The following is a 25,660-nucleotide window of genomic DNA, read 5'->3' as shown; positions in this document are numbered from 1 at the left end:
TTGAACCCAATGTGGTTATATCTTTACAATTTACTAGCTGTTGCCCGCGACTTCGTCTGCGTTTGATTTTGTTTTTTGACGTGGCGTTCAATTTAGTTGCAGTTCTAAAAAAAAATTAAAGTATTAAGTAGTATAGTAGTAAACACATTATATCACCTCTATAGTACAAATAGTATAATTATTTAAATCCGTTATTGTAATGTCGGAGTTATAGTGTAAAATCGTCAAACACTTTCATCCCCTCTCCCAAAGGAACCGAGCTTAGTGTCGGGATAAAAAGTATCCTATATTACTTTTAATACTTCCAAGAATATGTGTACAAAGTTTCATGAGGATCGGTTAAGTAGTTTTTGCGTGAAAGCGTAACAAACAAACTTACATTGACATTTATAATATTAGTAGGGATATTCATTTTTTGGAACAGAAAACAAATAATTATTATAAAAATTGCTCTTAAATGTAAACAAAAAGAGTGGGTTAATATATAATCTACAATATGGTGCAGTAGATCAGACCAAATTCAAAATTCAAAATTTATTTATTTGTTTACATAATTGTAAGGGGATCGTGATAACTTCGTTCGCCAAATTAAACCTAAAGCTACGAGGGTTCAAAACGCACCCACAACAAACTTAGCCGGGTATTTTTTTGCTATCACCATCTCAAAGTAAATTAATATTATGGTATGAAGTTAGAGAAATTCATCCCCAAGCTTTTTTTTACGTTTAAGTAATCCTTAACATTATAATATAATTTTTCTGCAAGCTTACGTTTTAAATAAACTTGGAACTTATTGCAAGATATCTATCTCAAAGATTTTAATCGATAATTAGTTATATAATAATATACGATTGATCTGAATGAATAAGAACAAGTAAATTGCACAAAGAGTTTATTTCTGCTTCTAATATGAATATTGTTACAGTAAATTTTCTTTTTAAATTTTGTTATATTTTTATGGACATAAATTAAATTTTCTAATTAGTATGTAGTTACTATGCACCGTCATTATTTGAACTTTTTTTTAATTTAACCATTTTATATTGCACGAACAGCCCTTTTCTGTAGGACGAAAATAGAATCTATATCACCAACATTACCCCATAATAAAATTCCTTAGGACATACTGTTGCCAAAAAAACTAAAATCCGTTTCTATATTTGTCATATGGCGAATATTTTTAAATTCGTATGCTGCAGAACTAAGTCTGTTAGTTAAATTATTTAAATGTGGACCCCATTGAAGTTTAGCATCTATCGTTTTTCCTAAAAATATTGTCGTATCTACCAAATCCAATTTCTCATTACTAAGCCTATGTCAAAATACAACGGTTTTTACTTGTTTGACATTCGGTAACGTGGAAAAAGCATAATACTCTTCGTTGTTTTTTCATTAAGAGTAAGTAAGAGTAAGAGTAAGTTATTAGCCTCCAACTGTTGTACTACTTTAGCGAGACATCTGTCAGATCAATTAATTTCCTACTTAACAAAAGTGTCTTACCAACTTTTACAAGGATAATTAATTTGAAACATCTGGAAGAAATCTGAAATTTGAAATGTAGAAACTTCTGGAAGAAATCTATTTAGTAATAAGTAGTTCTGAACATATCCTGACTTTTTAACACGATCTATAAGTTTTGTAATGTAAGAGCGAGATCTTCTGGCACAGGTTTTAAACTTAACAGAAGTTCTCCGCCTTATCTGCTGTTGTTTTATGTGAACAAATAAATTTTCATTTCATTTCAATTTTCATTTCATTTTCATTTCAAAATTTGCAGGGCTAGCACGGTAGGGAGATAAAAATTATATCCCCCGATTATATCCCCCGATTATATCCCCTGACAAGGGATATAATCAACCTGCTAAATCACTGGAACTTGGAATAGGAGAAGTTTACCCCCGTTTATTATTAGACTTATATTATTTGGATATTATTTCCACAATGCTCTGAGAGTTGATAAAGGTGTGGGAGAAGATAAATTTATATAATTTTCCCGGGGATATAATTCTCCTGCCCATGCTAGCCGCGCTGATGCCACGGCATTGAGTAGTACGTGAGATACCAAATCCATCAACAATTTAGAGCGTATTTGGTTTTATGAGTATAGTTTCAATTATGGGGAAAAAATAGAATTAATATAATAGGATCTAGAATAGGAATAGGAGAATTATAGGCGACAATTCGTTAACGCAGTCGAAACTACATAGTCTCCAGCACCGACGCAATGTTGCCTGTTTATCGGTTTTTTACCGGATATACTTCGGTGAGTGTGCTCAGGAACTTCACAATCTTGTTCCTCCTTCCCCGTTTTACCTCAGAACAGCAAGACACCGTGAGCGGTGGCATCCTTATGTGGTTGATATTCCATCAACACGCACGAAACGTTTTTTATCCACGTTTGTGATACGTGCCGCTAAGATGTGGAACGCCCACCCGGCAACTGTGTTTCCTGCCACGTATAATTTGAGTACCTTTAAGGCTAGAGTGAATAGGCTTTTTCTAGGCAAGCTTGCTCCAACCTAGACCTCATCATTGCTTTCTAACGGGCATGATTGTCGTCAAACGCTGGCCTATCGTTAATAAAAAAAAAATGTCAGCTCTTTTTTTTCTACTACAAGTTAGCCCTTGACTGCAATCTCACGTGCTAGAAAGTTAAGAGGGTACGGCAATTATATTTAACCCGTACTTAGCGGCACGTCTTTGTCGGTTGGATAGTAACTAGCCACGGCCGTAGCCTTCCACCAGACCAGACCTGAAAAATTCCCGATTGCCCCAGCCCGGGATCGAAACTAGGATCTGCAGCTTAAAATCACAGCGCTCACCGCAACGTCAGGTACACCATTTTTCTAGCTCATTTATATATTATTCCTAGTGTAAGTTGACCACAATCCTGCATTATACCTGGCTAAATATTCCATGTGTTTAGTTAGAAATTTTATGTAGAAAGGTATTAAAAATCTTGGCCTGGAAAAGAACATCCAAACCGCTGATATCGAAGTTTCTACAAAAAGCTCGTACTGTATCCCGTTCTAGAAAATTCCATCAAGGCTAGGGGAATAGACAGAGATGCATTGATGCGCTGTAATATTTAATACGTAGTATCGAGGCTGCGTGACAGGGATACAACTACATTTCATATCTGTCCCTCTTATACACAAACCACCTTTGTACAAGAGAGAAAGAGACCTTAGTTATTAGGTTAAAGTTCAAGCAATGCAACGTTGCTATCGTTGTACCCATGGTACGGTATGGATAAGATGCCTTATTGATTTTCAAGAGCTCTTTGTCACCAGGAGTTTATAAATAGAACGATGGTTACTGGTACCTGTCCGCTAACTAGAAGATACTCGATACACAAAGTACTGTTAAATGAGAGACTTAAAGAACTTAATTTATTATTATTCTATGTAGTTTTTCACAGCGAATAAAGGATATATTAATATTGGCTATATTTCTGACTAAATTTCGTAAATTTTCTTGTTGGAAAAAATGTTAAAGATATCTGTTATAGTCGGGCCAGGGATTTGCCACCAAGCGATTTAACGTTCCGGTACGATGGCAAGATGACACCGATAAGGGGTGTGAGTTTAACATAATTGCTTTACCTCTTACATATCAGCCCGTTACCATATAAGACTGCAGTTTCACTTATCAGCAGGAGAAAAATTAGTCAAGGGTTAATTTGTAGTAAGTAAAAATAAAACCTCTTGATTCCGTATCAGCGGTAGTTTTATAATGAGTTAAAGAAAGATAATATGTACGTTTAAGCATGTTAAGGGCATATATAATTTTTTATATAAAAATATTGAGTGAAATAACGGTAATTTTTTTTATTTACTTTTTCTCTCCACAATGTTACATTTCATAGTTCGTAACGAAAATTACGTTCGTGCCTAACTTCATTACGAAATTCAGATATGCTAATTGTTTTCGATAAAACCATCATGTATACTAATATATAATGTATACTAATATATAATATATAAAGCTATTACTATCTAATACTGAAGGTAGGTTATCACTACGCTAAGACCTGATCCGAATAGGAGCTTAGCACCAATGAAAAATGCTTCAAAGTCGCGGGGGTTTTTTTTGACAGCTTCCGCTGCATAAACGGTTAAAGCTTCGATAAAATCACGTATGGTAAAGTTGTTCCCATTTAAAGATCGACACAAATGTTCGTGACAGCTGATATCTGTCATTTAAGGTTGACTTGTAATGACAAGAGATAAATTGTATCTGCCTAAAAAGTGTAAGCAGCAGATAGCGTTTTTACTAGCTTATAATTTAAATGATACTGTTACAACTGTTGTAACAAAGTCTATTGACACTTTTACAAATTGTACTTCAAGTACTTCTATTTCTATTACTGACCCTAGTACTTGCGCTAGTACTATTAAGAAATTTAATAATGATTTAAACTAGTTAATAAGACAACGGAGGAGCTCTGCCATATGAACATTGTACACCAAAATATACAGAGCTTCACCGGCAAAGAATTAGAAATAGAGCTGTTTGTGGAGAAACTCAATGTACATATTTTGTGTATAACTGAGCACTGGCTCACTGGTACACAAGTAGCAGTAAACATCGATAACTTTATATTGTCAAGTGCGTTCTTCAGAAGGACTGCAATTCACGGTGGATCTTTAATTTTTGTACGTAATAATATAATTTGTAAAGAACGAAAAGACATAGTTGGTCTTTCTGTTGAACGCATTGCAGAACTGTCTTGTGTGGAGCTGGAGCGATTTATAATAGTGAGTGTATACCGACCCCCTTCAGGTGATTTTAGCGATTTCGAGAATGTCATGGAGGATGTACTAAAGCGTTTGTGTCTTTCTACTAAAAAAGTAATTGTATGTGGCGATTTCAATGTCGACATTTTACTAGAAAATGCAACAACTGCTAGATTGCTTAACTTATTTAAATGTTTTAATTTGTGTCACACTTTTAGTGAACCTACTAGAGTAACTGCAACTTCAGCATCCTGCTTAGATAATATTTTTTTCAATTGTGACATTTTAGATAAAAGAATAATTAATAATTTAAGGTCAGATCATTGTGGTCAACTTATTACTGTTTTAAATACTATCAATAAAAGCAGACAAATTATAAAGTGTAGGCCAATAACTAAGACTAAATTAATGCGATTCAAACGTGAAATTACTGCGAAAATCCCTGGTATTGCGTGCGAACATTTTCATCCGGACAGTCTTTATAGTGCACTATTTAATACTATAAACAACGAATTTAATAGAGTATTCAACTTTAAGCACATCAATGTCAGTAATAAATTAAAATTTAGTGACTGGGCTACTGTAGGTATATATAAAAGTAGGGAGAAGTTGTATGAGCTGTATGATGAAAAACAATTTAATCATACTCCAACTTTCGTAGAACACGTAAAAAAATACTCTAAAATATTTAAGAATGTTTGCACTAATGCGAAATCGCTACACATTAAATATAGTATAATGAAATCTGATAACAAAATACAAACAACCTGGAAAATAGTTAATTACGAGTCAGGAAAAACTAAATCTCGTGATGTGGATTTTGAACTTATTGTTGATAACAATAAAGTGACGTCTGACAGGGAGGTTGCTAATACTTTCGAAAACTTCTTTCAGAATGTTCCCATTTTGTTAACAGATTCTCTAAGCTCTTCACCAATAGCAGCTCAGCGTATATTGAGAGATAATGTTAAAGAGTGCAATGTTTTATTTAATTTTAAACATATATCTGCAATAGATATTGTAAAGAATTTCAGGTTATTAAAGTTGAAAAAAACCGGTGATCTGTGGGGTATGTCGGTGATGGTCATTTCTAACATTATTGACGTTATTGCCCCTTATCTAGCTGTAATTTTTAATGAATGTGTTGATATGGGTATTTTTCCGAACCTAATGAAATGTAGTAAATTAATACCCCTTTTTAAATCCGGTCAGAAAAATGACCTTAACAATTACAGGCCTATTTCAATCTTGCCAACTCTTAGTAAGGTCTTTGAAAAAATTATACTTTATCAACTTTTAAATCATTTTAATGTAAATAACTTACTTCATCCGGAGCAGTACGGCTTCACTAAAGGTCGTAGTACAACGGATGCAGGCGCAAGACTCATAAAGCATATTTACGATGCCTGGGAACGTTCGCAGAATGCCATTGGTGTTTTCTGTGATCTGTCCAAAGCATTCGATTGCGTTGAACACAAAACGTTGTTATTAAAACTAAGCCACTATGGCATCAAAAACGTTGCACTCAATTTAATTGCCTCTTATCTAAGTGATAGAGTTCAAAGGGTATGCGTAAAAGACATAAAGTCTAAGGGATCATCTGCCTTAATGGGTGTCCCACAAGGCTCAATTTTGGGTCCCTTATTGTTTCTGGTGTATATAAATGATCTGCCACACCATGTCAGGGGCACTTGTGAGATTGTACTGTTCGCAGATGATACATCTCTCATTTTTAAGACTGATAGAAACAAAGATAATTTTGACGATGTAAACCGTGCTTTGTCACATGTGTCAGACTGGTTTACTGTTAATAACTTACTTTTAAATGCAAAAAAAACTAAGTGTTTGGAATTTGTTTTGCCTAACGTAAAACAAAATGATAAAAACATCATAATAAATGGAGAAACACTTGAAATAGAAAACTCCACTGTTTTTCTAGGAGTGACCTTAGATTGTAAGCTACAGTGGGGTACCCATATAGAAAGCCTAGCGAGTAAACTCAGCTCAGCTGCATATGCAATCAGGAAAATTAGACAGCTTACCGATGTTGAAACAGCTAGGCTTGTTTATTTCGCATACTTTCACAGTATTATGTCCTATGGGATCTTGCTGTGGGGAAAAGCTGCAGATATTGAAAGTATATTTATACTACAGAAAAGAGCCGTACGATCAATATATAAACTTGGATCACGCGAATCGCTTCGTGAAAAATTTAAACAAATAGGTATTCTTACAGTAGCTTCGCAATACATTTATAGTAATATAGTCTTTGTGAGGCAAAATATTACTCTTTATAAATCAAAAGCTGAAATTAACAATCGACTTACCAGAAACGGTCATAAATTGGTGATATCTGCATATCGTCTGCGAAAGGTGCAGAACTCCTTTCTTGGGTTGAGTATACGCTTTTACAACATGATTCCTAAGGAAATTCTTGACCTACCAATGCATACATTTAAAAAATGTGTAAAAACGCATCTAGTACAGCGAGGTTACTATACATTTGATGAATTCCTCAATGACAAGGTAGAATGGAAGCAGCCAGCCTCGCTCTCATCTCCCGCAAGATAGCAAAATGATTGTAAATGTTGATGTTGGAAAAGAGCAACTACTGAGTTTCTTGCCGGCTCTTCTCGGTAGAATCTGCTTTCCGAACCGGTGGTAGAGTCACACAAACATGCATACTTGACGTTTCAAAAGTGCTTATAAAGTAGGCCTACTTGAAATAAATGAATTTGAATTTGAATTTGAAATTTGAATTTGACTAGTCGCAGACGAAGTCGCGAGGGACCGGTAGTTATTATAAAAATATATGAGAAAACGATGCATTTTACTAAGGTGGCATAAATCCTTAGGGGTGAAAATGCATCCTGAGGGAACGTCATCAAATTCAAATTGCAACATTAGAACTAATTTCTAAAGGAGTTTGGTCAATAATAACAACAAAGCTTCACCACCAAGCCAAAAAAAGGGGTAATTGATAGAAAGATGGAAGAAAAAACGATGCGCCTAAACCAAAGGCGCAAAAAAAGAGGAGGTGTATAAATTGCCGTGGAAACTTCTACAATATGCATTTCACTTTAAGACTTATGGGATCCGATATTTGACGATATGGGTTAGTTGACATGCTTCGGAAGTTTCGGATTGCCTTTGGAAGCGCGCGTTTGGAAACCTCTTAGTTTTAGATAAACTTACATAGACCTAATTTGTTGTTATTGCTATCTTCTCACTATTATGTACATATTTTGTATAACCATAACCATACCATCTGTATGCCTATTTGAATACAGACATATTTAAGTTTGATTTTGACATAGGTATTTATTTTGACTTTTACATGATCCTTTGTTCCTTTAGCTTGCTTTTGATTTTGATTTTTTATGTTCGTTAAAATTTGGAAGTTTTAAAGAGTTCAGTTTATTCTAAAAGGATGTACTATTAAGTTGTTCCATAAACATACATATTTTGATGAATGCATCAAAATATGTTTCCGTAGACTTGAATTCATATACCTAAAAGATGCCTGATTATGGATCACCCTTTTATGTTTTCTTGCTAATATTATTACACTCTAGACTAGAATTATTTATGACACAGTTTATTAACAAGGTAGTTACCCCGTAACGTAGCGAAGCCGCAATTAGATTTTTCCGTCTGCGTACTTGGTTGGTCTGAACCGTCCGGTGTACGTGTGGATGCGGCTACCCACTTGATCTGTCCAGCCAGCCGAGCTCACTCCTGAAGCTAGCTGCCCCGTTCGCCGAGTTCTAGATAAAGTGTTGCTAAGGAGTCAAGGTATGCTGAGCGTTTTTCCACCACTCCATTGCTTTGCAGCATTACGTGCATCGGTGTTTCTATCTGCATGCATGCTATGCAGAGAGGACTATCAGTTATACCGAGGAGGAAAGGTATTTGTTGAATGGGCAATGCCCTATTAAAATACCTTAAATCCTCAAATATCTATTTCAATATTCACCAATGTAAGTATTACGGTTCCCAAAACAGACCACAGATATGCCCCTTGTTGCGTCAGAGGTAAAAAAATATGTTTAAAATCAAACTGGTGGTCGTAGCAACCTAAGGACACCTTAATAAATAATAACATTAACAACTGTGTAAATATAGGTTTCAAATGAAAGGGCTTACTCGGAGAATATATTAACTTTAATAAATTTCAAATATAAGATGGCCGCCACCACAGAATGGCAAATTACCTTTTTTTCATGACATCCTCAATATGGGTATTTAATAAAAGGGCATAATAATGTACACGATATTGAAAGTTGGGGGTTTTCTAGTTTTATTTTTATGAACGCTTATTTTAGAATGTGCACGAGTATAGAAGTAAATGCGAAGAGATTGATATACACTAGATAAAATAAGTAGATAAAGAAATAAAAAGAAAGAAAGATAATTTATTTTATTTTATCGTTTTTTAATAGGAAGTAAATATAGAAGAATTTCAGAAAGCCTTCATGGCGACATGGTGTCTAATAAAAATGGTTTCCTTTTAGACTAGCTCGTGACCATTTTAAATCATTTACAATAAAGTGAGATTTAAAACTAAGCTGCGGTTTTTGCCTCACATGAGGAGCACTTAGGCTAACGATCTCCAGCCCTTGGGCTCACTCATAGATGCAGCAGGCCACACCACTCGGTTACTCGGAGACCATTTTGGTTAACCGCTCAAAGAACCTGAAAAAAGAATTCAGTCGGGGCATCGAGTGGCAATGGGCGGGGCACATAGCTCGGAGAACCGATGGACGTTGGGGTCTTAAGGTGCTGGAATGGCGACCCCGCACCGGTAAACGCAGCGTAGGTCGGCCCCTAACGAGGTGGACAGATGACATCAGGCGAGTAGCTGGGAGCCGTTGGAGGCAAGCGGCCCAGGACCGTGCATTGTGGAACTCCCTACAAAAGACCTATGTCCAGCAGTGGACGTCCATTGGTTGAGATGATGATGATGATTCGATCACTAAGTGTTATCTTGGGCTTCGACTAGAACTGCGTGAAGTTTAGTCGGTGATCAGTCCATACGCCTGCCTCAGAAACCTTTGAAGCCACCGTACAACGAAGGAAAATGGTAAGGAAGTTGCGTTGAGGTTGTTTGTGTATTGAACCATCTGCGCCTGCTGCAGCTACGATTAGAGGAAGTAGTGTCTAATATCACCGAACAACAAAAACATATCGTTTTTGCGCCTTGTAGATTAGTTTACAATACACACATCGCCATCTAGCTCCAAAGTAAGCGTAGCTTGTGTTATGGGTACTAAGATGACTGATGAATATTTTTATAAATAAAATACATAGATACTTATAATTTACATATAAACACTCGTCTGGATGTTTATATGTAAACATCAACCGTATGTCATGTAAACACTAATATCAACCGTATATTAGTGTCTACTAAAAAACATTCATGTTCATCACACAAACGTTTTCTAGTTGTGGGAATTGAACTCACGGCTTTGGACTCAGAAAGCAGAGTCACTGCCCGCTGCGCCAATCGGATTCAGTTCACGGATGAGTAAAGTTAAATCCTCGGTCCAAAAGTTACTTGATAATTACTTTGAACTCAGCAGCTTTGAACAAAAAGCTTTCTACTCATTACAATAGTGAATCTGGTTAACACTATTACATTTGGTAGATCATGAAATTATCATCTAAAGTCAGATCCATCAGGCTATATTACTTGTCGGTGTATCTCCGATCATCGAAGGAGAGATGGCATTTTACTGTACGATTTGATGATAATGATGTTATGGCGTAAGCTCTTCCAAATTGTTTTTTTTTTTTTTTTTTCCATTACAAGTCAACCCTTTATTTCCACAGACATATTTATTATGACTTATGTTATAATTATACCTAGTAGTTACCTTCTGGTAACATGATTATTTCCCTCCGAATTACATTACTATACCGTGCCAGTCAATTACTCCTAAACTTTGGGCACCCTTTAACTCCTTATCTTATCCATTTTGCGCACAATATATCTATATCAAGATTAGCATTTTCAAGTGTTCCATACGTCCCTTGTACCGCTTAAAATTCTGATCTATAAAACACAACGGGTATCAAGACTGTTTTTTTGGACATTTTAGGAAATTTCATCCATCCCTCATCCATTGTACAGTTTACGGCTTGGTCAATATTGCTGTCGCACAGCTGCTTTTTTTTATAATTATTGTAATAAAACACAGTGATTGAGTAAACCACACGTATTATTAATTGAATGACAGCTGATACACCCATAGATAGATATACATTGAGTACAGATCTTTTAATATGTCTGAAACTTATTAATTTTACTGATATTCATTATTACAACGAACATTACGACATAAAAGAATACAATATAAATCCTTAAATCCTTATTCGGAACCGACTAAATAATAACATTAACTACACCTATTTATTAAATACGATATCATACTTATTAAAAAGGGTTTAAAATATTTTATAGATAGCTAATTGTGTACAGCATTTACGCAGCTTATCTGGAGTTATTGAACTTTTGTTTTGTTTCTTGTTTTTTTACAGGCTTCTGCTTAATACAATCATGTGTCATAGAAAGTTAAAACCAATACTTTCTAGGTGCGCTTACTTAAAATATATTCTTAATATGCTAATATAATAAAATGCGTAAATTTAACAAAATTTTATTTCAAATCAAAAATCAAAAATCGAACAATTAGGTTCGTCAGAGTAAGCCATTGACACCCGAATTATTCAAATCAGCTTCTCAAAAGTGAGACACATATACAAACATACGTATACTGTTAAACTCATTCCTCTTACTAGAGGTTTGTCTTATATCTATAGTCAAAGTATTACGACATCAATTAATATTCCTCCATATGTAAAAGTCCGTTCAGAAAAATCGGCTAACAACATTAGAGATTTGTCCGATTTTCTTATGAACTACAAGTTTTACAACACCAATTGTTATAAGTAATAGTCCTTCGATAAAAGCATGTTGACAAAGACCGGCTATTGCCCATCCAAAATAAAGGGTAAACAATAGACGGTTTGTCAGAAATTCATCGCTTGTGAATAAAGATTGCCAGTTGGCCATAAAAATAACAGAAAAAAAAGGAGAAATTTCAGAGAGTTTCGATAGTGTAACAACATCAAATAATATTACTCCCGTAAAAGCCTGTTCAGAAAGTACGAGTATTATAATATAAAATAATAAATACATTACGACAATACACACATCGCCATCTAGCCCCAAAGTAAGCGTAGCTCGTGATATGGATGACTGTTCAATATTTTTATAAATAATATACATAAATACTTAGAATATACATATAAACACACAGACACTGAATAACATTCATGCTCATCACACGAACATTTTCCAGTTGTGGGAATCGAACCCGCGGCCTTGGACTCAGAAAGCAGGATCGTTGCAAACTGCACCAATCGGCCGTCAAATATTAACCAATAGATAGTAATGAATAACTTAGTAATTTAAAAAAAAACGTACGAAGGAATTAAAAGGAGTGGACATTTGACACAACTGTAGATTATAATATAATTCTACCCATCGTAACAAACTAACAATTACCTTTTCTAAGAGACACTTAATATATTGCCATTTATTGTTTGCAACAGTAAAAGTAAGCACTAAAAGTGATTCACTAACTTCACTCCACTGATTCATAAAAGTAAATAGGCGATAGTCATATTTCTGTTCACTCTGCCGCTGTAGACGAGTTCGTTGATCGGCTTATATCGTCATTTATTTTCAGCATCTGATCTATGAATGACTGGTCCATGTAGATTTTGGCGATCTTGGTGATGATATCCAGCAGTTTGTTCTTCTTATATCGCATTTTTACGCTGCATTGCTCAATCTTCTCCAATGTAGAAGGGGTCACCTGGTAAAAAAAAAATCATCATTCGCAGGCTACTTATGCGACTGACGGCCAATTGGCACAGTGGGCAACGACCCTGGTTTCTGAGTCCAAGGCCGTGGGCTTGATTTCCACTACTGGAAAATATTTGTGTGACGAACATAAATGTTTATCAGTGTCTGGGTGTTTATCTGTATATTATATGTATATCATAAAAATATTCATCAGTCATCTTAGTACCCATAACACAAGCTACGCTTACATTGGGGCTAGATCGCGATGTGTGTATTGTCGTAATATATTTATAAATTGAATTTATACAATTGGTACAGATATATATATGAGAGGGATTAAGAAGTTCTATTGGGAGAGGAATTCTTGAAAGCGGCTTACGGTATAGTTTAATTTATTTATTTTATTTAATATAATCAGTAGGCACACATAGGTGACTTGATGTCCTGAAATTCCACTGAGTTTGTAAAGACATTGCATAGTCCTCTAATGTTAAACAAAATTATAAAATTTAAGCTGGTTGGTGAATAAAGACACCGTCAGGTCCAGATACCGCACAATATAATGCAGTTCCACCGCCAGCTTGCAAGCTTCGAGTTAATTGGTAAAGACCGGCAGATAAGAAAAATAATAATGTCCCTTCAAAGTTAATCGTTTGGTTGTGCACACGAACCATACTGGTTTTAATATTTGTTTAGAACATTTGTTTGTTAATAGTGACTTTTGTTCGCTGATCTTAGAAGGGCAGGTACATGTTTGGTTCAAACAGGGATCCCCCGAGTGCACACGTCTTTTCCTGTTGATTAAATTAGTTCGTAAATTAGTTTGGACTGTTATCTAGAATTTCTTGACGGCGAACCGACAAATTTTACAGTTTTGCCGAAGTCTTTAAGGCTAAGTGCTCCACGATGCAGTAAACACAGAAATACAAAGATTCATTCAGTTTCTAGTTATTAAGAAAAACTATTTAAATACTTAAAATTTAAGGCTGCACTAAATGGATGTTGCAACGATTAGCGTCATAACGTGGATACTTCTAGGTAAAATCATACTAATTTTGTTTAACATCCTAGTAATGAAATATTGTATTCTAAACGTCATGAAAATATGCTACATATTGTATAATTATTATATGAAATTCAATCCTGCAGTCGGCTTTGTCTAATGTCTACTTATTATGGGGACTACTTCAACTATGTGAGAGATGGTATTCTAGTGTATACCTGTCTGTGATTGTAAAAACAAACTCATGACTGCCTTATCACAATGTATGTGCAAACACAATCTATTATATTAATTGTTTTATTTTTGCCTCGCACATCTTAGCTCATTAAGCTTCTAGGAGATTAGCAAGACTTGTTTTAAAATTGTACAATTTGTACTACTGATTTGAATTTTAAACAATTGCTTAACGCTAGGAGCGCTGGTTGTAGAGATGTAGAAGAATTTAACCTTTAAAACTAGGTAGTTTAGATCCATTTTATATTATGTAGAAGTTTTGTTGATACGGCCATACGACTATGCAAATCATCATATCACGGACCGACGCTATAAGGGCTCATTTGCACGCATAAGCCATGCCAGTGTTTTGTCAAAATAAATAGTTTACTTCTGTAAAACAACGATACCTGGGGCTTCAAATTCACTAACATCATAAACCCATTAAGTGCCCACTACAGGGCATAGGTCTCATTCTCAAAATGAAAAGGGTTAAGGCTGTACTTCACAACGCTGGCCAAGTGCGGATTGGTAGACTTCACACTCCTTTGAAAACATTAAGGAGAAATAGCATGCTTGTTTCATCACTATGTTTTCCTTTACCGTTTAAATCAAGATGTGATATTTAATTGCTTAAATTAAAAACGCACCGAACTCCGATACGGAACCTCGATAGGAAGCCGAATCCTTACCCGCAATGCTATCACCGCATCGTCAGAGTAATTTATAAATATTCAGGACTGCACAACTAGGGTAGCAAAACATTATGGAGGAATCGCCATAAATTTGTTCTTTCCCAGTCGACTCTAGATACGTATAGGAGTTTCATGCATTAAAGATTAGATAACAATGTAAAATTACTACGTGAACGTGGAACGTGGAACTTCTAGGTAAAATCATACTAATTTTGTTTAACTTCCTAGTAATGAAATATTGTATTCTAAACGTCATGAAAATATGCTACATATTGTATAATGCTATCATATAATATATAGCAATGCTATCACCGCATCGTCAGAGTAATTTATTTAACATGTGTGGTCAGAATCATAATTTTTATAATTCCATACTTTGACATACACCCATTAAGGTGCTGTCACGTTAGTTATTTTAAAACTTAAACTAAGTACAAGTCGTTAAGACGTGGTCGATACGCGTTTGTTATGACTGACATGTGTTGTCACTAAAGCGACTTGACTGTGATGGGTGCAAATGGGCCCTTATTTGGGCACGTACCAAAATGCTTACAAAGGCCCAAGCAAAATGGTGAAAATATGAATAACATGAACATTAAGCTTCGACTGTTCATAATGAAATACTCATCTACTTACAATCATATTGTAAAAAATATAAATTATGTCGCACGTACCTAAAGCTTAATATTTTGTATATCATACGTATTTTCCCTTAATCTAATATGAAAGAATGAATTACTAACATTATGAGGCTCTCTAAATTCATAGAAACTGTACTTGTCTTTCACTTTTTCCACACCGTTGTTGACGAATAAGGTGAAGGTGGCCCGCTCTACTTTATTGATCACTCGGAAACACATCCCCGCAAGCAAATGTCCTTCGGCGTCACGCGCTACCAAACTCCTGTAAACACGAAAATGTTATGAAATCTTACAAGTAGTACAGCAACAGCTTTTTGTTACAGAGCTCATCCGGGAAAGTACTCCGGCGGGGTGCGATTTAATTTTGTATTCTAGTTGTACCCTGCCACGCTTCGCTGTGGCACATTCGATGCGTATTATTTATCATGCTAAAATTTCAGCCCGAACATTGTAGAACTTTTTGAGTTTTTGAAGCGTACACAAACCAACATAACATTTATATATATATATATATATATATACACTAAATGTGTTTTAGCACTAAAGATGTCCCTCCTACTTCCAGTGGCAATCAGTATTATTTGGAAATTATAGATAGTTGCAATCATTGACTGCAAATCTTATATAGACTCTTCCGCACTTAAAGTTTTAGTAGTAGTACCTATTAAAGCATTTTGTGGCCAAGCTTGTCCAGAGAAGTCCCTACTACCCTATACACTAAACACTACGGTTAGCCTATCCATTAAGTCAATGTATCCTCTACATGGATGCAAAACAACCGTAAAAAACTCTATAGATTTATATATTAGTATAGATATAGATAAAGAAGAGAATCGCCATCAACACACTTCTATGTCATATTTTACATGTAATGTACGCATCAAATGTGCCATCTATGTGCCTAATTGAATAAAGAAATATTTGACTTTGACTTTGTCTTAGAATAAAGTGAGTAAAATCGGCCGCCCTACAGCGCAATTATTGGGTGCGGTACGGAGGAGTGCCAGGTCTCAGATCGGTACCTTCTGCGGTAGATTGACTCGGCTTAATCATGCGCGAATACTCTAAATGAGCACCCTCAGCCTAAAGTAGACAACTCGCTTTTATGCTCACCACATACTCGTATATTATGATCACCTTTTTGAAGTTATACTTCTTTTGGCGCTTTAGGGAAAAATGATGAGAGTAAATTAAAGTTTTCACAATTCGCGCGCACACCGTCACAAAAAACCGACACTCTGAAGTTAGCTATAAGGTTTGACAGTGTACGCTTTCAATTGTCAAAGTCTGCGGGCGCATGCCGGTGATTCAATTGATGCAATTGCACGTAAATCTCAAATTTTAATGTTGGTTGTCCGATAATAATTTATAGAGATTAGTATTCCAAATTTATTTATGTTTTTTATGTCCATTTCTTTAATTATATAGTTTTATTTTTGTGAAATATAAATAAACTTTATTTAACTAACTGATAATGCGTTATGATAAAACTTTCAATGTATTAGGCGAAAGATAAATTTTTTTTAAATATTTTTAACTTGTTTTAAGCCAAAGGAGTATAAATTCTAACGTGTGTACATAAGTACACACACGTTTTTTTTGTAGTAATTACTGACGAACAAAGTCGATGGTCTGTCACAAAAAACTCTGCTACTACTAAAAGTAAAATGAAAGAATCACCTTAAATTATAAACCAGATTCCGCCTTTCAGTGATGTTGATGGCGTCAAGGAAGGGCTGCGCTACGTAGATAAGTGAGGTCTGGCTTTTGACCGATTCTCCTTTATCGGTTCGGTCTCGCCACTCGACGTAGTTGCTGTTCCAAGAGTTGTACCCGTACGCGTTATCCCTATTGCAATTTGGATCTCCGGGATGATGGAACCAACCTGTTGAACGAAGATTGGTTTGTAATTCATCCCCCCAAACTCAGTTTTCGTGGCATCGTGGCGTAGACTTTGTTCGCGTCTGCAACGGCTATTTACAAATCACAAATGTTTGTGTGATGATCATGTACGGGAGCTATGGTGATACGCTCGACCGTAACAATAGGAAGATCTTCCTCCGAGCGGGTGATCGTGCTCGGGGACCAAGGTCCAAACATTCATTTTTGGAAGTTGTACTTATAGGCATTCTTCGTGAACACTTCGCTAGCGCGATGCAGGTTTTTGTGGCTACATCTAGAATGTGTTTCAGTGTCTGGGTGTTTATATGTAAATAAATAAAAATATAAATAAATATACTACGACAGTACACACATCGCCATCTAGCCACAAAGTAAGCGTTGCTTGTGTTATGGGTACTAATATGACTGATGTATATTTTAATGAATAATATACATAAATACTTATAATATATATATATATATATAAACACCCAGACACTGAATAACATTCATGTTCATCACACAACCATTTTCCAGTTGTGGGAATCGAACCCACGGCCTTGGACCCAGAAAGCAGGGTCGCTGCACCAATTAACCGTTAATATGTAAGTATATTATAAGTATTTATTTATATTACTTATAAAAATATTAACCTTGTATCTTAGTACCTACGCATAACAAAAGCTACGCTTACTTTGGGGCTAGATGGCGATGTGTGTATTGTCGTAGTCTATTTATTTATAAATATATAAATACTAGCTGTTGCCCGCGACTTCGTCTGCGTTTGATTTTGTTTTTTAATGAGGCATTAAATTTAGTTGTAGTTCTAAAAAAAATTAAAGTATCAGTATTGCTAAGCCTTAAATGAGGAGTTCTGTCCTCTATCTCCAACCACATTTAGATCTACACAAAGTTTGGGGAAAATTAAACACATATATAACCTCTATAGTACAAAAATAATTATTTAAATCCGTTATAATTTGTCGGAGTTATGGTGTAAAATCGTCAAACACTTTCATCTCCTCTCCCAAAGGAACCGAGCTTAATATCGGGATAAAAAGTATTCTATATTACTTCTAACACTTTCAAGAATATGTGTACAAAGTTTCGTGAGGATCGGCTAAGTAGTTTTTGCGTGAAAGCGTAACAAACAAACTTACATTCCCATTTATAATATTAGTAGGGATATCTATATTTATTGTAATGATTTATAAATAAATATATACATATATACTAATATATATATGGAAAACGATCTTTGCAGGGAGTGCGAGGAGAACGTCCTTCAAGTGCCCCCTGTTACCATCAACCTAAGGCGAAGGTGTTAAACCTCATATGCCTGTAACACCAGTACCAACCTGTATTGGGATACATTTTATCATACATCACTGTGATCAGTTTTGATAGATGGTATCCAGGATCAGCAAGCATGACACCAGGGCGACCGTCAATGATCACTTGTGTACAAACAACTACGTGCTCCTTCTCCGCAAATTCTATAGAATATGGGCCGTCTCCCATCATGACATACTCCCTTACATCTGTCGGAGAAAAACGGAAAATTTATAATAAGTTATAATTTCAAAATCTGCTATTAAATCCTATGCCAGCCCACTACTGGCCACAGCTCTCCTCTAAGAATGAGAAGGGCTTGGGTTGTAGGATTCGTAGACTTTATACGGCTTTGAGAACAATCTGGAAAACTGTCAAGTAAGCTGGTTTTCTCACGATGTTTTTCTTCAAGGATATTTAATTGTTTAGAACGCACATAGCTCTGAATAGTTAGCGATGTCTGGCGGGTATTCGGTTCTAAGATTTATGTTTTATTGGTTTTATCAATCCGTATTTTACCTCCGTAGCAACGAGTTCTTATTTTTTTAATTTAGTTCCTTAAGTTTTCTCACGTCGTGTAATATATTAAATCGATGCTCATTCTAGTTTACCTAAACGTCATGATGTTTTTATGGAAGTGTTCAAGAAAAGGTTAAATAAATAAAAAATATCATGGTATTTGTAAAACACGCTAATCAATTTGATATACATCAAGCTAGTTGGCAATCCTGTTATTTAAACTTGGGTTTTTTTTTATTCCAGTACAAGTTAGCCCTTCCAGTACAAGTTAGGTGTATGAGAGGTGCAGAAATTACGCGGGCGAAGCCGCAGAGCACAACTAGTACTTAAATAAAAAAAGTTACACTCTCATTTTTATTTTGAGCAACCTTCATTGTATCAGTGTATTCTTGTAACCCTATTTATATGATCAACAGTTATTTATCCTATCAATTGTATTAAATAATTTTTTTTAAGTCTGCTTGTTGATATAAGAAATAAATAAATCAATTCTATCCATTTTTAAATACGGGAAGCGGTAGCATAGTAGCGGTAGCGGTAGATATGAAACTCGACTTCACTTTTTGGGGGGCGATATCAAATCCCAGGACGCACCTCTAACTTTTCTAAGCTGTGTGCGTTTTGAGCAATTAAAATATAACGTGCTACAACGGTGAAGGAAAACATCGTGAGGAATCCTGCATGCCTGAAAGTTCTACATAATGTTCTCAAAGTTGTGTGGAGTCCACCAATCCCCACTTGGCCAGCCTGGTGGACTACGGCCTTAACCCCTTCTCATTATTGGAGGAGATCCGTACTCTGTATTTGGCCGGTAATGGGTTGATGGGATCATGATGACAATGACTATTATTAGAAACAATAAAAGGTATTTTACCTTGGACTGACTCCTCACAAGATACGATGGAGGTAGCTAGGCCAATCCCAGGGAAATCTTTTTCCAACACGTGCCATCTTTTTAATAAATCCAAGGCCAAACCAACGCATGTCGTCTTCCTTTTCATGATGGGCGGAGAATATTTCATAAACATATCGGCCAAAGGTGTGTCCGATTTCGTGTATGCGTCGTAAAATGCGAAGAAGTTGCTAACGGAGTCGTAGTTATCGTATACTAGTATGAACCTAGAAAACAAATTGATTGTATGTAAAGTTGGTTTACGGACGATAATTTAACGTGGCAACGTACGTTAAAGTAGAAGAGGCTCCCTCTTCTACTCGAAAACACGTTATCACGTTATCGCTTGTTTCGCGCTCTAGGTTTCACGCTGGACTTAGTCAGAACGTGACGAACGTTTATCGATTTATAAGGAATATATGTTCTATATTTTACTTGGCACTTCTTCGACTTCAAAATATTGTAAAAAATATTTATTTCTTGCTTTTTAATTGCATTAATTACAAAGTCGTTTTATTTTGTCAATTTTTTTTAATAGCTTAAAACAATTCACTGCTGGACTTAAGGCCTCTCTCAACAAGAGGGTTTACCCATGATCACCATGCTGGCAGCCTAGTTGGCACAGAGGATGTTTCAACACATACTCCATACATACACTATACTCACTTAGTCACTTCGTACGAGACTCGCAGTAAGAGGGGTTGTGACAACATTACGCATTGGCATTACATAAAAGCTAAATCTGTTTCACTCAAAAACTAGTCTAGGAAACATACCTGAGAATCGCCTCTGCCTGATGGACTAGGCTTTCATGTTGCTGAAGAGTTAGAATTATTGGGTCCAGCGGCCGCGCCCATCGTGGGGGCGGGAGGGTCGGTGTCAGGTGGCACTCGCCCTCACCCAAGTGGACCTCATCGAGTCAACTGGGCCACTCATCGGGGCAGCTGGCGACCTGGCATAATTCAGGGTCAGCTTCTCCCTTGTCGCTGCAGAGGGTGGGCTCGGGGCAACCGAGGTTGACCCCCGCCTCTTCAAAGCGGCTAAAATCATTTTCACTCCGCTCCTCGGAAACGCTTAAAAGCGTTTCGCTTTTCTCTGTTGCAGATACTTTTAATTTTTCACGCTCTGCAACAAAAACAGTGGTAATGAGCTGTAGGCATTTTTTCAGAATACAGGATAACCAGTGGAAAAATAGGAGTTTGGTTTTTATGTAAAAATCTGGAATCACGGAGTAAAGTACCAATATTTCTCGTATGTACTTGGCTTTCAATTCTTGATATATAGGAAACAGTTCTTCCATCAGCCGTCTTAGATTTTATAGAAACCTTTTTGAAATACGGCACAATATCAATATCTTTATTGCTAAATACTTTTGAAATACAAAATTAATCATTGAGATAAATCACGATAAAAATAAATAAAACCTGTAAAATTTGTACTCGTACATTACTCTTATTTTCAGTATTTAAAATTATTAATCATCTATTAGAAACAAAAAATATATTTGAAATTTCATTAAAATATAAGCACAATAAATAATAAATAAATAAACATACTACGACAATACACACATCGTCATCTAGCCCCAAAGTAAGCGTAGCTTGTGTTATGGGTACTAAGATAGCTGATGAATATTTTTTTATGAGTATAATACACATAAATACTCATAATATAAACACCCAAACACAGAAAAACATTCATGTTCATCACACAAAAAATTTCGAGTTGTGGGAATCGAACCCACGATCTTGGACTCAGAAAGCAGGGTCGCTGCCCACCTCGGCCGTAAAACGGATCTTACAATGTAAGAGACAAAACACGTAATTGGAAAGTTACCCTCTGAACACCGTAAAATTAATTGAACATACATATATAATATCATAGCAATTGATTGACTTCTGCCCTCTCAATCAGGGTACTATCAGTTGTAAATAATAAACAAAGGAAAGTTATCACACACTTAATTAATCGAAGATGTATCTCAAAATTTGTCATAAAATAATTCTGTGTCCTACTAATATTATAAATGTGAAAGTGCGGATGTTTGTAACTCAATGACGCAAAACCGGCTGAACCGATTTGGCTGAAATTTGTTACAGAGATAAATTGTAGTCTGGAATAGCTGCACATAGTCTACTTTTTATCCAGGGAAATAAAAACCTTAATCCACGCGAACGAAGTCGCGGGTATCAGTTGTTTTTAATAAAAGGTTACTGTTTTACACACCATTCCTTAATAACAATGAATTTAAGTTTGTGATAAGAATTTGTTCAAGTAAAAAAAAAAACCGATGGTATACCTACTACATATATTGATTGTAAGAGACTGGAAAAATCAACATACAAGTACTAAAATCACGAGTATGCCCATCATAGTCCCTTAAACCGAATTTAAAGAAAATTGTATACAATTTTACAAAATATTACGAAGATTAGTTGAAGCTGGTTTATTTTTACCTTCCAAGTGAGCGTGGATTTGAACAAAAGTTCAAGATAATGTCACATAGGATCCCGATTCTATTACAAATCGTAAGAAGTGTATTCACAAACTGATGTGCTGCGATTAAAGCATAAACTTTTGTCTTCGAGGCAGCACTTAACTGTGCAATTATTAGTCCCCCCATTTACACACATTGTCTAACGAACCCTCAATTTTGTATACAAGTTTCCACTTCACCAGCTGAGAGCGAGAAAGGTGTGCAAACCGTTTATATTGTGCGTCACCTTGACTGTCTGCATAAAAATTTATGTTTTCATCATGCAGCGTGTAATTTATATTCGGAATAAATACAGTATGGATAACAACACTGTGCCCTTGTGAACGCCGGCATTTTAAAATAATGTATCTATAATATCTATCACATTTAGTGATAAGGCCGCCTTTGCACCCTAGCACTGAGTACTTGTACTGTTTTCATTGTGTTTTTGCTATTGCGTTGTGTTGCAATAAAGTTTTTCTGTTCTATTCTATCTATGTAGTTTTCATTTGTTAAAAAAGTAAGAGAAGTACATTTTATAACATCGATTTAGATTTATTATTAAGATACTAGACACAACTACTACAGTAAACTTATAAAGTGGGTAAACAATTAACCTTTGATTAACAATCAATGTTCATGACATTGAGTTGGTGGGTATTTTGATATAAATACGGCTGCATTATCGGTGCACCGCATGATCGATGCAAAGATACCTCCCGGGGTCTTAGTCGTTTATCACTAAGTTAGTCAAAAGTTATTATATTATATGAAAACGAAAGGGAAAATAAGGTAAATTCGAATTTTTACGTTTTACAATGACTTAAGTTTTGAAATTTTAGCATATATACTCGTAGCATTAAATGTATCTATATTTCTCAAATCTTAAATCTATTTAACGTAACAGTATCAGTAGTTAATGTAATTTATATCTTAATAAATATTCGTAAATCACCTATCAAGGACTTCATGAAAATAGTGATTTTCGTGTTAAATCTTTGTTTTACTATGCGCGCAGCATATTTAATTCATGTACTTTTCAGGTAGGTACTATTTATGGGTACTGAAAAGGTCACTCATTAAGTTATAATATAGCTTTAAAAATTGTGTTTCTTTGTGTGTGTATGAGTGTCCTGTGGTTTTAAAATATAAATCACTCACCCATACAATGGCTAGAAGCCAAATAAAAATAAAAACCCACTCGCAGCACTAGCTGCACTCGACGTGCAGGTCTCTAATGATGCCCGACTCCAGACAAACTGATCGTTAAAAGTGGTTTAGTCCGCTTTTTTTTTTAATTCTTTTTTTACACTTGCTTTTGGTGCTCTGAGTTCAAGCTCTATCTCCTTTCCACAGATAACCATAACGTAGTGTTTATATCTTCTTTGGGCACACGGTGGTTGCTACGTTGTTATTGATATCATTGATGTTTTTTGCTTTAAAACCAAGGTTGTTCACCAAGCCTGGTTTTACAAATTGTTGCTAATAAATTCAGTATAACTTCTAAATAGTAACGCCGTATTTAAAGGTTCGTGACATTTGAAAGACGCTGTCAGCTGAAGGTTGTTAAAACACTTCTTCTATCGCTCTATTACTTTAATTTCAATTTCTCATTATGTCCTAAATTATAAGTTCACATAATTTTGTAAAGCCCAGAGGTTTATCTACATAATATTGTGTTGTTAATAAAAGGTTTGAATTAGTAAGGAATAATATAAATGGGTAGTTCGTTCGCGTTCGTTTCGCCGAACGTTAGGTGTTGCCAGAAAAAGTCATGGCCTTATTTTGTGGGTAAAAAGATTTTTTCTTGCCGAACTTTTTGTAAAATAAATATAAGAAAATTTAGTATTTTAAACAACATAAATAATTATAAGATGGAAGCGGTGGTAGCCCAATGGGCAGGAATTTCGATGGCTGAATAGGAAGTTGAAATCCCAGCACATACCTTGAACTTTTCTATGTTATATCCGTTTTAAGCTATTAAAAAGTAACTTGCTTTAAGGATAACATCGTGAGGTAACCTGCGTACCTGAAAGTTCTTAATAATGTCCTCGAAGGGGTGTGGAGTCCAGCAATCTACACTAGGCCAGTGTGGTGGACTACGGCCTTAACCCCTTCTCATTGTAAAAGCAAACCCGTGCTCTTTAGGGGGTAATTATTGGGTTGATATGATGATGTTGATGAATTATAAGATAAGCTAAGACAGGGAAAATAAAGAACAAAAAATACTTGTTTCCTTTTTTTATTACAAGTACTAAAAATAAATCTAAATTCATTCGGCACGTCAGGCAGCGGCGGCGCCCAGAGTTGCAGGCAGGGTATACTGTAGAACGAAACAAAAAACTTCTTAATCACATCCATCCGCTTGTGAACAATAAATTAAGCTTCATAACCAAACACTCAAAATAACCAAACCATTTATTAATTAGTAGTATATAATAACTTTAAAATTGCCTATAAAGAAAACAATTGCATTGATGAAAATAATATAATGACTAATAGTTTACCCGAACTGACACTGCAATTGGTATTAGTTTTGTAAGTAAAAAAAAAAACTGCGTATATAGTTGGATTGTAATTTAGTCTCTCGGTGACTTAAATCCTTTTTTTTTTATTCTAGCATCAACGGGACTAATTATTAATTCTCAAATTTTATAGGGAACTGATAGCAAGATATCTGTAACACTACACTTGCAACACTAATGTTTTAGGTTTTACTCTAACATTTTGAATACACGATGTAAAATTAGGATTTATTTACATCGTAATTATATTTAACTAAGATAAACAGTTTCTTTCCCAGCCTTTTATTGTTTGACACACATACATCACGTCTGAAATTTTTGGGTCACAAAAACAGACCACGTAGATAAGGAAAAAAAATGTCTCTCATCTCATCTCTTTCGTCAAGTAGCCGTCACGGCAAATACTAGTAAAATATTGAATCAATGCCAAATACTATTAGTATTCTGGCCTTATCTGAGATTTAATATGTTTCTGCTGGTCTCAGGTAAGGGGAGATAAATGTGGACTATGGTGTTAACACAATATTCCATAATAAGCCTCGTGAGTGGTGTCCAAAGAGGACACTAATACTACGTTAGTCACGTCTGCGGTTATCGCTGCCAACATAGTATTAATAACGACTTACACAGACAAAAGCGACTTTCTAGTTGTTTTTTGTTATGGTTGGCTAACAACGGCTAGCGCCATCTTGTATACTGAAACTGAAATCTTCTGTTCCTGAAATAAAGCTTTTTATAATCAGTTTACTTGGTGAAACTTTTCTTTGTTTTTTTTAGGATCGCCATATGAAAACCTGAAAACTTTTCAACAATAAACAATGGGTAAAATTTAACAAGTCTTAAAGCAAATCAAAATAAAATAATAAAA

The 25,660-nt window shown here is 35.3% G+C and overlaps 1 protein-coding gene across 2 annotated transcripts; it reads right to left on the bottom strand.

Moving 5' to 3' along the window:
* Positions 1 to 12,181: 12,181 nt before the first annotated feature.
* Positions 12,182 to 23,496, bottom strand: LOC120636203. Of its 2 annotated transcripts, none has more exons than XM_039907562.1 (7): positions 23,429 to 23,496; positions 20,568 to 20,916; positions 19,774 to 20,018; positions 18,407 to 18,589; positions 16,848 to 17,052; positions 15,270 to 15,429; positions 12,182 to 12,625 (listed from the first exon to the last, which is right to left on the bottom strand). In XM_039907562.1, exons 3-7 carry the CDS (start codon positions 19,925 to 19,927, stop codon positions 12,440 to 12,442), a joined length of 888 nt encoding a protein of 295 aa, XP_039763496.1. In that variant the 5' UTR covers positions 19,928 to 20,018; positions 20,568 to 20,916; positions 23,429 to 23,496; the 3' UTR covers positions 12,182 to 12,439. The 2 variants fall into 2 exon arrangements, with proteins under 2 accessions (XP_039763496.1, XP_039763497.1); XM_039907563.1 differs by lacking the exon at positions 12,182 to 12,625 and adding an exon at positions 13,204 to 13,409.
* Positions 23,497 to 25,660: the final 2,164 nt, after the last annotated feature.

Source organism: Pararge aegeria, chromosome Z (genome assembly GCF_905163445.1).
Source record: "Pararge aegeria chromosome Z, ilParAegt1.1, whole genome shotgun sequence".
Classification (NCBI taxonomy): domain Eukaryota; kingdom Metazoa; phylum Arthropoda; class Insecta; order Lepidoptera; family Nymphalidae; genus Pararge; species Pararge aegeria.
Note: the sequence above shows the minus strand (reverse complement) of the source record. Positions and strands in the feature narration are given on the sequence as shown.

Excerpts from the sequence above, each read along its gene's own strand:
- LOC120636203 (XM_039907562.1), bottom strand. The coding sequence starts at position 19,927 with ATGTTTATGAAATATTCTCCGCCCATCATGAAAAGGAAGACGACATGC. Across the intron at positions 18,590-19,773 it reads TTGTGAGGAGTCAGTCCAAG|ATGTAAGGGAGTATGTCATG; the intron begins GTAAAATACCTT and ends TTTCTCCGACAG. Across the intron at positions 15,430-16,847 it reads AATCTGGTTTATAATTTAAG|GAGTTTGGTAGCGCGTGACG; the intron begins GTGATTCTTTCA and ends TCGTGTTTACAG.